The 15,086-nt window shown below is 41.5% G+C and overlaps 1 protein-coding gene across 2 annotated transcripts in view; it reads right to left on the bottom strand.

The window, feature by feature from the left end:
* Positions 1-15,086, bottom strand: part of Brwd1 (bromodomain and WD repeat domain containing 1) — a 94,137-nt gene that overhangs the window by 50,052 nt on the left and 28,999 nt on the right. For both annotated transcript variants that reach the window (XM_059277429.1, XM_059277430.1), the window contains exons 12-18: positions 14,771-14,811; positions 13,376-13,474; positions 10,261-10,411; positions 9,472-9,606; positions 3,699-3,827; positions 3,307-3,532; positions 967-1,155 (exon numbers count right to left, since the gene is read on the bottom strand). In XM_059277429.1, the coding sequence (XP_059133412.1) occupies positions 967-1,155; positions 3,307-3,532; positions 3,699-3,827; positions 9,472-9,606; positions 10,261-10,411; positions 13,376-13,474; positions 14,771-14,811 (970 nt within the window). The remainder of the gene's footprint in view (positions 1-966; positions 1,156-3,306; positions 3,533-3,698; positions 3,828-9,471; positions 9,607-10,260; positions 10,412-13,375; positions 13,475-14,770; positions 14,812-15,086) is intronic.

The following is a 15,086-nucleotide window of genomic DNA, read 5'->3' as shown; positions in this document are numbered from 1 at the left end:
AGTGCAATGTGTGGCCTAATCTTCACTAAAGAACACACCTTACATACAAGTATTTATATTAAAAATCACTGGCAGCCGTGTGTTGGTGGCGCATGCCTTTAATCCCAGCACTCGGGAGGCAGAGCCAGGAGGATCTCTCTGTGAGTTTGAGGCCAGCCTGGTCCACAGAGTGAGTTCCAGGACAGGCAGGACTGCACAGAGAAATCCTATCTTGAAAAAAAAAAAAAGAAAAAATAGAACAACCAAAAACAACTCATTAGTATGCAGTGATTCTTAGAATAGGACTAAAAAGGCAAGGTGCAGAAAAATGGGAACATGTTTCGTGCCTGTTCACATGGTAACCTAAGACACATCAACTTGTGTCTTAGTTTACCTGCTTACAATGTTTGACTTAAAAAAAAAAAAATCAATCTTAAAAAAAAAAATCAGACAAACCGAGACAGAGACACAATGTGTAAAACAGCAGGACTTGTTCCTTCAAAGGTACTATGCTTTTAATATAAAAGCCATCAAGGAAGACAACTACTGAATGTGGAACAGCTAGTATGAAATGGACAGTCCCACTAGGGGTTATCACTCTGCACTAGTCACCAGGTAGGTTTCTCAGCACACAGAATAAAGGACTACGTTCTTCTAGCTCACCCTTAAACTCTGATTTAAGAAGAAATTAAGTCTCCACTCAAGTAAGTTTCCCAAAAGATGTGAATGTCAAAACAAGGAGAAAGGCTGAAAGTACTTTTCTTTAAAAATACTGCTGTTTGCTCTCACGTAACATACAAACTCCATCTTTTAGCTAAGAGGGCTGACAGCCTTTCATTCCATTTTTTGAGTAACAAAGCAATTTTAGAACAGTAGATGCAGAACTACATTGCTCGTGAGTTTCTGCAATGTGTGTCCCTAGCGATGACTTCACTTCTCTTCATTTCAGTACTCTCTGCTAAAGTCAAAGATGCCACTTGTACTTACTCCCTCTTCGGGGTGTTTCTTCCCCATTGGAAAGTCCATTTGCAGTCACATCCTGATCCAGTCCCAGCCTCTGGTCTTGCTGCTGCTGTAACTGTCGAATCATCCCATCAAGAATGCTGGACTCAGGGCTTGCTTCACCACTGTCATTGGTCTGCAGGCTTATGATCTGTTCAATCACCTCCCCGTCACCTGCAAAGTCATCCACTAATCTGTAATCATGACGCATCGGAGCAGAACAACTACAAGCTTCACTAGACACATCAACGGGGCTGGCAGGAAGCTCAGCGGAGGAGCACCACCCAGCATTGAACAAGACCCTGATTCCAGGCACCCTGAACAAAGGAACACAGAAACAAAGCACTACAATACTTATTTCCAAAACATAACCTAGTAGGAGAATACCCTACACACAGCAGGTGAGTAATTAATTCAACAGAAGGATTAAAATCAAAGACTGAAGATACTAAGTCACAGAAAGTCTTCACGTGACCAGTGGACTTGCTGTAACTGCTGTGTACTGTGTCCTTTATTTGTACACACTGTGCTGCACTAAAAGCTGCTGTCCAGACCTGGGGTCTAAACAGCCAACTGCCTGGATGGTGGCCCAGGGACTAGAAGCAGTGATATTTCTTCTGTCTCGAGGAAAAAGAAGATGGTCTTTTGGTCTCCAACAAGAGACAACCAGTCTCTACTTGCCCCAGAGGTTTTGAGAGGTGTCTTAGTGGGTAGTGGAGAGTGGAGCATTTCTTTTCTTTATGGTACTGTTTTTAAAAACCCAGGGTCTTCTGAGGGCTAGCTAGGCCAGTGCTCAAATCACTGAGGTATTCCAGTGTAAGTAGTACCAGTAATTATTATATTAAGCTCACAACCATGTTTTTAAAGTACCTTTGTTTTTCAAACAATGCCTTTCAGAGGGTGGTGGTAAATGTTCATGGAGGGAGATCTTGTCTCAAAATCAAAGACTGAGAAAATAAAAGATGGAGTCTGTGACCTGAAGTGCTTCCCTGCCTGCCTAATCAAGACCTCAAATGAATCCTGAGACTAAAAGAAAAAGGCAAAAAAGTCACAAAGGGCCGGGCAGTGGTGGCGCACGCCTTTAATCCCAGCACTTGGGAGGCAGAGCCAGGTGGATCTCTGTGAGTTTGATGCCAGCCTGGTCTACAGAGCGAGCTCCACGACAGGCACCAAAACTACACAGAGAAATCCTGTCTTGAAAAACCAAAAGAATAAACCAACAAACAAACAAAAAAACACTAATCCTGCAAAACACTAACATTTGAAGACCTAAAAAGTATCAGAAGTGCTTGTATTATTCTTTGAATTTTTCCAAAATTTAATTTTTTTACTTTTATTTATTTGTGTGCTCATGGGCATACAAGCAAGTACAGGTGCCTACAGAGGCCAGAGGCATCAGACCCTCTGAAGCGCACATCACGCTGTCAATATGGAAATCTGGGTAACTATAAGTTGTTTCTTTCTCTCTTTCCACCATGTAAGCAATGGGTATAAAACTCAGGTTTATCAGGCTGGACAGCAAGTACCCTTACCTACTGAGCCATCTCTCCAACCCTCAAAAATCACCAGGTAACACCAAGGCAAACCCCAGGAAGCCACAAGAATGACCCCAGCTAAGACTCCTAACAATAGTGGAGAGGGTGCCTGAACTGGCCATCTAGGTAATCATTGGTGATCTACCCTAATTGTCATCAGAGATACTCTATCCAGTAACTGATGGAAGCAGATGAAGAGATCCACAGCCAAGCACTGGGCTGAGCTCCAGGAGTCTTGCTGAAGAAAGGAAGGAGGGATTGTATGAGCCAGGGGGGTCAATGATGGGGGAACCCACAGGGGCAGCTGACATGGGCTCATAGGAACTCATGAACTCTAGACCAACAGTTGGGGAGTCTCTATGGGATCAACCTAGGCCCTCTGCATGTGTATGACAGTTGTGTAGCTTGGTCTCTTTGTGGGGCTCCCAGCGGTGAGATTAGGACCTGTCCCTGGCGCTCAGCTGGCTTTTGTGAGTCTGTTCCCTATGCTGGATTACCTTGCTCAGCCTTAATGCAAGGAGAGGAGCTCATTCCTGCCTCAATTTGATGTGCCATGCTTTGCTCAAGCCCATGGGTGGCCTGCCCCTTTCTGTATGGAAACAGAGTAGGAGTGGAAGGGGACCAGGGGTGGGAAGTGTGGGTGGCACCAGGTAATCTCAGCACGCCTACTGAAGCAGGAGGATAGCTCCAATTTCAAGTCCAGCCTACTCTACACAGGCAATTACAGACAAGCCAGAGATAAACAGGAAAACCAGAAAGACAGACACAGAAAGACGGAATTTGCACTTACTTGTGGCCACATAGCCTAGCTGTGGAACCAAATGTTCGTCTGCTGAGTTTTCTCGACCTGGTACTAATCTCTGGTACTTGGTTGGATGAGGGTTTCCATCTACATCTACCAAGAATGGTGGGGGCATAAGATGAGGTGCCTGTTGTGTCTGCTCATCTAAGACATAGTTATTGGAATCTCTTATCAGTGGTCGGTAGTCAGTATGGAAAAACATTTGATCAGGAATCTATGAAAGTAAAGATCATGGAATGACATCTTGAGATTTTTATTTGTTACGGACAATAATATTAAAAGTATTTAAAACTAAAAGCAACAGGAAATTAAATAACTATTTCCAAACTACCTCTCCCAACTCTTCATTTTATACACTACAAGAAAACATTAAAAATTACCTTCTCATATGGTTTGCTGCATCCAAAACCAAATATCAGAAGATGCCCATGAGAATCTGTACAGGCAAAATGTTGTCCATCCTGTGAAAACTTACAGTCAAACACGGCTCCATGTCCTTGCCCTTCGATCTAGGAGACCCAGTAGAAAAAGAACATTATATTAACAAGCTGTATGTTTTAGCTCTACACGTAGGACTGTCTGCTGAAATATATGCTACATGCTCATGGGGGCCAGCACAGGCAGAAGGGGCACGGGACCACCTAGGGCAGGAGGTGCAGGGAGTTGTCAGCACAGCCTGAGTACTAAAAAACACCAAACCAGGTTCTTGTGCAAGAGCATTGGGTGAGCCGTCTCTCCAGCCACCATGCAAGCACTATAAAAGGTTTCAGATTTACTTTATTTTGTATGTGTGGGTGGTTGGCCTACACGTGTGTACGTGCTTGAAGTTCATGCCTGATATGTCAGAGGTCAGAAGAAGACACCAGATCCCTAAAGCTCAAGTTAACTGATGCTATGAGCCTTCACATGGGTGCTGCAAACAAAACCCAAGTCCTCTAGTTGGTTTACTAAACCAACAAGCTCTCAACAGCTGAGTCATCTCCAGCCCTGAGCAAACAACTCTGCTATAGAACCTTCTTTAACATGCATAACTGTCTACAATATATTCCATAAATATTATTCTTTCTGAACATTTTTTAAGACATAGGGTTTGCATCCGGGGCTTTGCAAATGTCAAGCAAACATTCTATCTATCAAATCCACTCATAGGCTTCTAAGTAAAAAAAATTTAAACCAATTTTACATTAACCATATAGTAGATGATATTAAACTAGAAAAGTCCTCAAAGACTGAATCATTAACACTCCAAATGATCAAATGAATACATAAAAAACAATTCAAAGTAAAAGTTTTTGGGATAGAAAGATAGCTCAGTGGTTAAGAGCACTGGCTGCTCTTTCAGAGGACCTAGGTTCAATTTCCAGCACCCACATAGCAGCTCACAAGTGTCTGTAACTCCGCTTTCAGGAGATCTGACACCCTCACACCAATGCACATAAAATAAAATTAAATAAATTATTTTTTAAAAGGGTGCCAAGTGGTGGCAACACACACCTTTAATATCAGCACTTGGGAGGCAGAGGCAGGTGGATATCTGTTAGTCTGAGGTAAGCCTGTTCTACAAAATGAGTTCTAGGACAGCCAGGACTATTACTACACAGAGAAACCCTGTCTTGAAAAACCATAAATGAATGAATGAATGAATGGTTTGATATATAAAAAGCTAATATCCTACAGGTCAACAATTAGAGTAGCAAAGTTTAGAATTTGAAAATCAAACTTTTCTAGAATTAAACCATTCTAATGACCAAACATGATTGAGGGTCACAGGCGTTCATACCTGTGCTCACCTCGCTACACTCACCTCACTGCAAACTCCCACAGTTTTCAGAGGCAGGTGGATCTCTAAGTTTGAGGCCAGCCTGAGCTACAGAGTGAGTTCCAGACAGACAAGGCAACAAAGAGAAATCCTATCTCAAAAAAAACCAGAAAGAACTCATGCACCCCATTAATTATCAGCACAAATGCATATTCATGACCATGTGAGCCAAGGCAGGAAGTGGCATCCCTTCTGCTCTGCTGCATACTAATCAGTACAGGTTAGCAAACAGGAAATAAAATCATTAAAGGGGTAGCAAGACAGCTTAGCAGGGAAAGCCACCTTTTACCAAGCTCGACAACCTGAGTTTTATGCCTGGACCCACATGATAGGAGAGAATTTCCGAAGTTGTCTTCTGACCTACATGTGGACACTGTCAAGAGCATGCTCCTATACATACACAACAAACAAACATATGCAGATAACCCCGTACTTCCCAACGTCCCACTATTAAAACATAGAATGCAGTACAACCCCCGAGATCCTTCAAGTAGCCCCCTGGCACAATCTGCCCCTTGTTCTCTATATCCCTGGCTAGAATACCCATCATAGTAAACTGGAAGGAAGTGGGGAAAGGGAGAGCTTCAGAATGGAAAGGGTCCTATCGCACACACTGGCCAAGCTACACCACAAGTATCCCAGGGTCATGCTATGCAACAAGTTTTCCAAAATGAGAAAACCAATTTCAGCAAAGCAAGCCTGAGGTTTACGTGTCCTACACAGTGATTCCTGGTGAGATACAAGCTGCAACTCTTCCACAGACCTTAATAAGTCAATGTCCTCCCACCCCTCAGGTCTATTATGTATTTAGGAAATCCTGTTCCATACCTAAGGAACAAGCCTGTGTGGTGTTTAGCACCAGGGAATCAAAAATCAAAGCCTCTGTGGTTGGAGAAATGACACACTAGTTAAAAGCCTTTGCTGCTCTTCCTAGCACTCTGCTCTTCAGAGAATCCAAGTTCAGGTACCAACACCCACGTCCAGCTGCCCACACCTGCCTGTAACTCCAGCTCCAGGCAATCTGACACTCTCTCTGGCTTCTCCATAGGCATCCAAATGCACATATGCAGACCAACACAGACATAAAATTAATATCTTGAAAAAATAAAACAAATTCTAGGCCTCTCAGATAGGCAGTGAGATAAGGGGGCCTCATTATACAAGGTCAATTACTCCTCGTATAGAGACTATTTAAATACAGTTTTCAAAGTGTGAATTAATATAGTTTTGTTTTCACAATTTAAATTCAAAATACAATATACTGGAGCCAACCACAGTGGCATATACCTTTAATCTCAACAACACTCATGAGGCAGAGGCAGAGGCAGGAGTTATCTTTTTGAGTTTCAAGCCAGCCAGGTCCACATAGCAAGTTCCAGGGCTACATAGTGAGACCCTGTCTCAAAAAAATAAATAAAATAAAATAAAAACAATGTCCTTATTCTTACTAAGTTGCTATTGTCTACCTAAATATTGCATTACTGTTGTATTTTTTTCATGACACAGTAATTTCAAATGTAATCCATGTGTGCGGACATGTGCATGTGTTTGGAGATAAGAGTCTCACTCATATCCCAGACCAGGTTGGGCTGGAACTGCTATTGAAGTCAGACCAACTTCAAACTTGTGGCAATCCTACCTCAGTTCTCCCAAATGATGGAACTGCAGGTGTGAGTTACCATGCCTGCCTCAAATGCTAACATCCTTACATGGTTTAAAAATTTATTTTTCGGGGGCTGGAGAGATGGCTCAGAGGTTAAGAGCACTGCTTGTTCTTCCAAAGGTCCTGAGTTCAATTCCCAGCAACCACATGGTGGCTCACAACCACCTGTAATGAGATCTGGTGCCCTCTTCTGGCTTGCAGGGATATGTGCAGACAGAACACTGTAGACATAATAAATAAATAAATCTAAAAAAAAAAATAAAATAAAATAAAAATTTATTTTTCAGGGTTTGTAATTATACATATATGAAAGGGTGTGGTTGTATATATGATGAGTATGGTACCACAGAGGTGGCTAAAAGGAGGGAACTGAACTTGGGTTCTCTTCAAAAACAGTATGCACCAGACTTCCTTACTGAGTTTTAATCCTTTTTGTGTGTGAAGGTAAGAATCTTAGTAGGTGTCCTGGAACTCACTATGAAGACTAAGCTGGCCTCAAGCTCACAGAGATACACCTGCCTCTGCCTTCCCAGTACTGGAATTAAAGGTGTATACCACTAAGCCTAGCCAGTTTTACACAGTATTGAAGAGATGGGTATACTTGTGAATTTTAAGACCACATAGAAAGTGTCCAAGGTTTAGGTGCTTTTTCCAATAACTGGAATAGAGACAGTTTTCAGAGATGCCTGAATATTACACTTTAGTTGTGTTATTTGAATTCTTTCAGCTAATGATAATAAATAAATTACTCCAGCTTAAGGTTATACATTATTCAGACTGCTGGCAGTGGTGGCGCACGCCTATAATCCCAGTAGAGGCAGAGGCAGGCAGATCTCTTGAGTTCCAGGCCAGCCAGGGCTACAAAGAGAAACCATGGCTCAAAAAACCAAAAAAATAGAGAAAGAAAAAGGAAGAAACTGTTCAGAATATAATTTCAAGGTAATATAAAAACTATAAACAAGGCTGGGCGGTAATGGCACACGCCTTTAATCCTAGCGCTTGGGAGACAGAGCCAGGTGGATCTCTGTGAGTTCAAGGCCAGCCTGGTCTACAGAGTGAGATCCAGGACAGGCACCAAAACTACACAGAGAAACCCTCCCTGTCTTGAAAAACCAAAGAGAAAAACTATAAACAAGGTGTGGCAGTTCACATCTATAATTTCAGAAGAGTCAAGGGTCAAGATGATCCTCAGCAACATAGGAAACTGGAGGCCAGCCTAAACTCACCCTCAAAATGGCTCAGAGGTTAAGAGCATGTACTGCTCTTACAAAGTACCAAGTTCAATTCCTAGCACAAGATATGCTCACAATTGCCTCTAACTCTAGCTCAAGTGGGGATCCAACACATCTAATCCACAGAACACATCTACCTCACAAACACCTAAACTCAATATAAAATCAGAATTTGTTGGTGAGGTTTGATGAAAATATATTTATAAGCATAAAATGATACAATAGTTTAATAACCCAAGAATAAAAAATATTTTACAGTGATAAACCCAATTAAGTGCCATTTTAAACAAGTATTTCTATCCAACACTGTCACTTGTTTATTACATTAAAAAACAACTGTGCAGCAGAATCTAATCATGAAACACCAGATGGCACTGACTGACATTCTGTAACATTTGCACATGCTCATCCTCAGTTACAGAGTAGCAAAGAGAAACAACCAAGTAGGCTACTGAGTGTTGGAGCCCATTTAGGTTTCCTAGTGGCTTTATCTAGCAGGTGCATAAAGAGGATGATGACCACCAGCCAGAGTGCCGGTGTTTGGAAGGGTCTACACTTGACTGTATGGGGGGTCTTTTGTTCTTCCCCTTGGCATTGTCAAAAAAAGCCCTTTGGAATAAAGTTCAGGGTTGAAGAATAAGGACCCAGGCCCTCCCAAGGCTATCCTGTGTTTCTGTCTTTCCTCTCATCACCTGGGTATCTCCTTCTATCTAATATTTCTCACTTCTCTCTACTCAAGAGTACCCTGGGTCGTAAAAGTGGCGGCTGGACCGCCACAACTGAAGATTAAGAGAGAGTGAGACAGCTCAACCATTTAATACGGTGCATAGCAATCTGTAGTGGATCCTGATTTAAGCAGCAACCTACCACTATGAAAGGCACTGTAACAACTAACCTAGACCTGGATTAAGCGCTGCCTTTTTCTCATATAATGGATATGTCCTAAGTTCTATAATACAATCCTAGTTTGGTTCTATAATCTAACAAATGACTCAGTTTTATACAGGGTTATATACTGACGGGGCTCCAGAGATGGCTCAGCAGTTAAGAGCACAGGCTCCTCTTCTAGGGGATCTAGTGTCCAGTTCCCAGCAGCACCCACATTGTGGCTCACAACCATCTGTATCTCTAGTTCTAGAGAATTTGCTGCTGTCTTCTGGCCTCTGTAAGCACTGCACACACATTATACACATGCAAGACACCTGCACATATAAAATAAACACACTGACAGGCATATATGCAGAAATAAAAAACTATCTAGGTAAAACTTATGAATATCTAAGTTTACAGAATGTCATGTACATATGTGTATGAGGCTATCAGACACTTAGTAATAAGCTTCTATTACCTTAATTTGTACAAAAGTTGCCACGGCATGTCAATCAACTTCTAGCTAACTCTCATAATGCATAAAAGCACAAATAAAAACCTTCACTTACCATATTAAAATAATGTTTCATCTTGGTGCCTTTTGTAATATCCCATATAAAAATGCTGCCATCATGTCCTGCAGACAACATAATTCTGGAATCAAAGGGATGTGTCTCCAAAACAAATACTTCATCAGCATGCCCCTTTAGTCAACAAAGTCATAGTATTAAGGACAGTTGGCAACTTACATGTTTTTAGTCAACAAAGTCATAATATTAAGGACAGATGGCAACTTACATGTTGGAAATTAATAAAAAACAATGATTTACACATGTATATAAAAATTCCCAGTCATTTGAATCATTTAAATAAAAATGATTTATACATTATATTCATAACAATGTTATAGTTTCAAAGAAATGGGGGGAGGGGAAGGTTCAGGGTCACTGACCTTTTGAGTTTGAGGCCAGGCTGTTTTATATAGGGAGTTCCAAAACAACCAGGGCTACACAGAAACCCCGTCTCAAAAGCAAAACCACAAGTTAAAGAGTTTTCTGAGATATACACCAAACTGAAGGCCAACCCAGACTTGATTAAAAAAACAAAAAAATCTGAGTTTGGCGTGGTGGCAAATATCTTTGATCCAACCACATGGGAGGCAGAGACAGATCGATCTCTATGAGTTGAAGGCCAGCCTGGTCTACAGAGTGAGTTCCAGGACAGCCAGATCTACACAAAGAAACGGTCTCCAATCAATCAATAAACAAACAAATGAATGAATAAATAAATAAATAGAAAAGTAAAAACAAAAATCACTAAAATAAATTTCTGAATTCTATTATATTAAAACTACCTACCAGTAAGTTATGAAGCAGTTGTCCAGTGTAAGAATTCCACACTTTGAGGACATGGTCATTCACAGCTGTAACAACAATACTATCATCCTGATTCCAAGCTATCATTGTAACTTTGGGTTTCATAAACCTCTCTTCTTCAGAAGATATGTCTCTAACAAAGCAAAGACACTGTGTAAACTCGCTTAGAAAGCACAGCACTCAAGGTACAGTCTCTCACTAATACAATGTTAACAAGGAAAACCTAAGAAGCTCAGCTGGCGAAATGCTTCTCACAGTGAAGTCCTGGGTTTGATCCCAGTACATAATACTCATGGCAGTGAGAAGCCTGTCATTCCAGCAGGTAGGAAATAGAGGAAGGAGAATCATAAATTCAAGGTCATCCTCAACTACATGAGGTCAAAGTCCAGTCCAGGCTACATGAGACCAGAAAGAAAAGACAACTAGGAGAATCTAATTCATGTGTCTATTTTATCAACACATAACAAATTATCTTGAAATAGGTCAGGGCAAAACTAGAGGAGCAGAGGATAACTTACAACAAGCAATACAGACAGTCAGGGCAGGTTTTAGGACACCACTGGTACTTTAAAAACTATCCTGCTCACCCCAAATCGACTGTTAACCTTTTTTTTTTATCATTTGTTTGTTAACACATGGTTTCTCTTTATAGCCCTGGCTGTTCTAGAACCCATTCTGTAGACCAGGCTGGCCTCGAACTCAGAGATCCTCCTGCCTCTGCGGGGATTAAAGGTATGTGCCACCACTGGTGGTCTGACTGCTAACTTTCTATCAACTGTTTCTCCAGAGAAAAACAAGGCAGAGAACCTAAACTGGAAGAGTATACAAACTGAGATGAGCCCTAGCATGCATGCATTAAACCACTGTTCTCTGCTCGTCCACCTGCTTCAAGTCTCTGCCTCTTAGACTAGGAAATGGACCTGTGTAGCAAATAAAACCTTTCAATGGTTGCTTTTGTGAGGGTATTTGATCACAGTGACACAAAGGAAACCAAGACATGGTAAGTGCTTTATAACAGATACCTTATTGAGAATAAAACACAAAAAGACAAACAACAACATACACCTTTCAAAATTCACCATATTTGTTTTTGTTTTGTTTTCTTTGGAGGGGAAAGTGAAACAAGGTCTTCTATGTAGCCATAAGCTGTCTTGGAACTCTCTACATAGACCAGGCTAACCTCAAACTCACAAAGATCTGCCTGCCTCAAAGTCACTTGATAATCGACAATTTTATCATGCAAAAGTTTCCAAGTGGACCGAAAATTTTTAATTTAGTAATAAAGTATATTTGCTTATTATGTTATCCAGTTTTAGCTCCAAGAAAGCTTCTATTTTTATTCATTTACTTATATATATCCAGAGGGAGCAGCCAACAGCAGCAGCAAGGACCAGCCTTGGGTACTGTGATGATTAGATTGTCTTCTACTTGTGAAGAGAGTCTCCACGCAAGCCTATCTAGATCCAGTGAGCAGGAAAGCATGCAAGAGGAATTATCTCTATTACCTTAATTGAAGTTGGAACATCTGCCCAATGTGGGCAGCACCATTCCCCAGGCACGGGATGACCCTGAGATCTGTAAGCTTAGAGGGGGTTCTGAGCTAGAGATACAGGCATGTGTGCATTCATTCATTCTCCCCTGCTCTTGATAGTGAATGTGAATAGCTGGTTAGAGGTCCTGTCATCATTTTCACAAAGGACTGTAAATTATAAGCCAAATAAACTCTTTTTCCTCTGGGCTGATTTGTGTCAGGGTATTTTATCCAGCAACACAAAGGATAGGACAGAAATATAGTAAATTCTAGCCAGGAGGCAGAGGTAAACATCGTTCTGTAATCCCAGCACCAGGGAGGTGGAGATGAGAGGATGAGGGAGTTCAAGGCCAGCCTTGGCTACATAATTCTAGACCAACCTGGACTACCAGACACCCCGGGGGGGGGGGGGGGGGGGGCATTAAAGCAGCTGCAGAGATGGCTCAAGAGTTAGGAGTGCTTGCTTCTCTTACAGAGGGATCACCTGAGGTCTGTCCCCAGCACTCACAACATACAGCTCACTACCACCTGTAACTCGAGCTCCAGGAGATCTCTGGCCTGCACAGGCATGCACAACCACATTCTCCCCTCACCCACAAATAAAAAAATACATTCCTTTTAAAATCTTTGTTATTTTTTTGTTTTGTTTTTGGAGACAGGGTTTCTCTGTGTAGCCTTAGCTGTCCTGAAACTCATTTTGTAGACCAGGCTGACCTTGAACTCAGAGATCCTCCTGCCTCTGCCTCCCGAGTGCTGGGATTAAAGACATGTACCACCACCCCTGGCCCTTAAAATCTTATCTTTAGAATGTAAATTTACAACACTGGAAATAATTTGGTTGGTTTTTTTTTTCTCCCCTCTAAACTGTAGTTTGTTTTTTTTTTTTTTTTTTTTTGGTTTTTTTTTTTCGAGACAGGGTTTCTCTGTGTAGCTTTGCACCTTTCCTGGGACTCACTTGGTAGCCCAGGCTGGCCTCGAACTCACAGAGATCTGCCTGCCTCTGTAAACTGTAGGTTTTAAATGCAAATCCTAAACAGAACAATCTAACAGTAAAAGTACAAAGTGAAGAATAATTCTGTCCACTTGAATGAAGGACACTTCTATGTATGCCAGTCATATTTTAATAGACTCTGGCCTGATCACAATGGGTTAATCACAGAATGGACGCATATGATGACATTACTGGAGGTGGGAAGGGTGGGAAGTAGGCCTAGTAGGAAGCAGTACATCACTGGGTGCATGTCATAGGGCCTATAGTCTATCCTAGCCTGTTTGTTCCCTTGTCCCTCTGTTCTCGGCCTCCTGACCCAACAAAGCACATACTGCTCTGCTCTGCCACATCCTTGTTCCATGATGGATTGAAGCTCCTCAAACTGTGAACCAAATAAACCCTTTCTCCTTTACTCTATTTTCTGGAAAATTTGGTCAAAGTAATAACTATACATGTGTATTTTCCTGCATTAATTCGGTTATGAGATTGAAGACTTTAGTCATAGTACGTAGGAGGTAGTTAAAACTCTCCCAATAAAATTAACCACACTGGGAAGTTCACCTGCGTTGACTTACCCTGAGATTCTGGTAGCCATATCCAGTAGGATGCTTCTCCATTCCAACTGTTCAAACCTCCATATCCGAGCTGTTCCATCTCTGCTTCCACTTAAGAACCTTGAAACATTCAGAAAAATCATCTACTCATATGCTAACTATCAAGGATTACAATTAACATTAAGTGAAATACAAATAATGATATACAGGTGTTATTCAAGGTCAGATTATTTAATGCAAAGCTAGATGAGGAAATCCACCCCCTTTTACTATTCTTTGCCTGGCCCTACAAAGCAGAACACACTATAAATTCAGTTGTTTCACAAATACACTGAGTTTTAGGAAGAAAATAAAATACAAGAGGGGGAAATGTACCTAAGAGAGGGTTAAAGAAAAAAAAAAAAAAGATGTGAGAGGATTAGCAGCTCCAGAAACTCTATCTCAAGCATGTCAGTTTTAAATTCTAACTCATAATATTTAAAACTACACTTTGGGGCTGGGCGAGGTGGTGCACGCCTCCAGTCCCAGCACCAGGGAGGCAGAAGGCATCTCTATGAATTATAGGCCAGGCCAGCCTGGTCTACAGAGCCAGGACAGCCAGGGCTGTTACACAGAGAAATTCCATCTCAAAAAACCAAAAAACAAACAAACAAACAAACAACCTAGGGCTGGAGAGATGGCTCAGAGGTTAAGAGCACTGGCTGTTCGTCCAGAGGTCCTGAGTTCAATTCCCAGCAACCACATGGTGGCTCACAAAATCTGGTACCCTCCTCTGGTGTACAGGCAGACAGACAGACAGAACAATGTATACACAATAAATCTTAAACAAAAACAAAAAACTGCACTTTGGGAAAGGAACCAGCCATATGATACAGGCCAGAAGGCAACTGTTAATATGAGTTAACAGACACTTGTTCGTGAGGGCTTTAAGATTTTTCTTAACCTACTCAGAAAAAAGTATCGTTCTTGGACTTCATTTTTTCAGGATTCAACCTCTGGTCCCAGAAGCAGCAAGTAACAACTCTCAAATCTCACACACCAGGCTCTATTCAACCACTCTATCTACTGTAAGTGCCTACAATGCACAAGGTCACAGAAGTATAGTCAACTAGAGGGCGCAATGTTTCTAAAACTGAGTAGCTTCAATGTCAGACAAAGTTAACTACGGGACGGCATCACGGCTCAATGGAGACCACCGTCTACCACGCACAGGGCCGACCACCACCAACACGCTCATATGGCAGTGTGTCCATTAGAATGAGTCCATCATTCCACGTGTCAAGATGTGTCATTACACCCACAAATAAAAATGAAACTGTAGATAATAATAAGGAGGAGAAAATATTTAGCAGCTAGAGCAGTAAGTAGTGTATTTCATTTGCCCGACAACATACACAAATGTAAACACATACTTACCGGTCACCATTGTTACAAAACTGGATACTATCAACTTTATCCTAAAGAGGAAAAAAAGCAAATATGAAAACTACTATCTACGTTACTTATCAATTCACTGAACAAGTCTGTGAGCTAAGAAATACATTGAGGGTCAGGAGTGGTAGCACATGCCTTTAATCTCAGCACTCAGGAGGCAGAGGTATATGGAATTCTGTTGAGCTTGAGGCAAGCCTGGTCTATATATTACAAGCTCCAGAACAGCCAGGGCTACATAAAGAGTCCTTTTCTCCAAAAATAAATAAATAAATACATTGGCTTAATAGCAAGGAGTTGA

The sequence above is a fragment of the Peromyscus eremicus genome, chromosome 12 (genome assembly GCF_949786415.1).
Source record: "Peromyscus eremicus chromosome 12, PerEre_H2_v1, whole genome shotgun sequence".
NCBI lineage: Eukaryota > Metazoa > Chordata > Mammalia > Rodentia > Cricetidae > Peromyscus > Peromyscus eremicus.
This window is presented reverse-complemented; position numbering and strand designations above follow the sequence as displayed.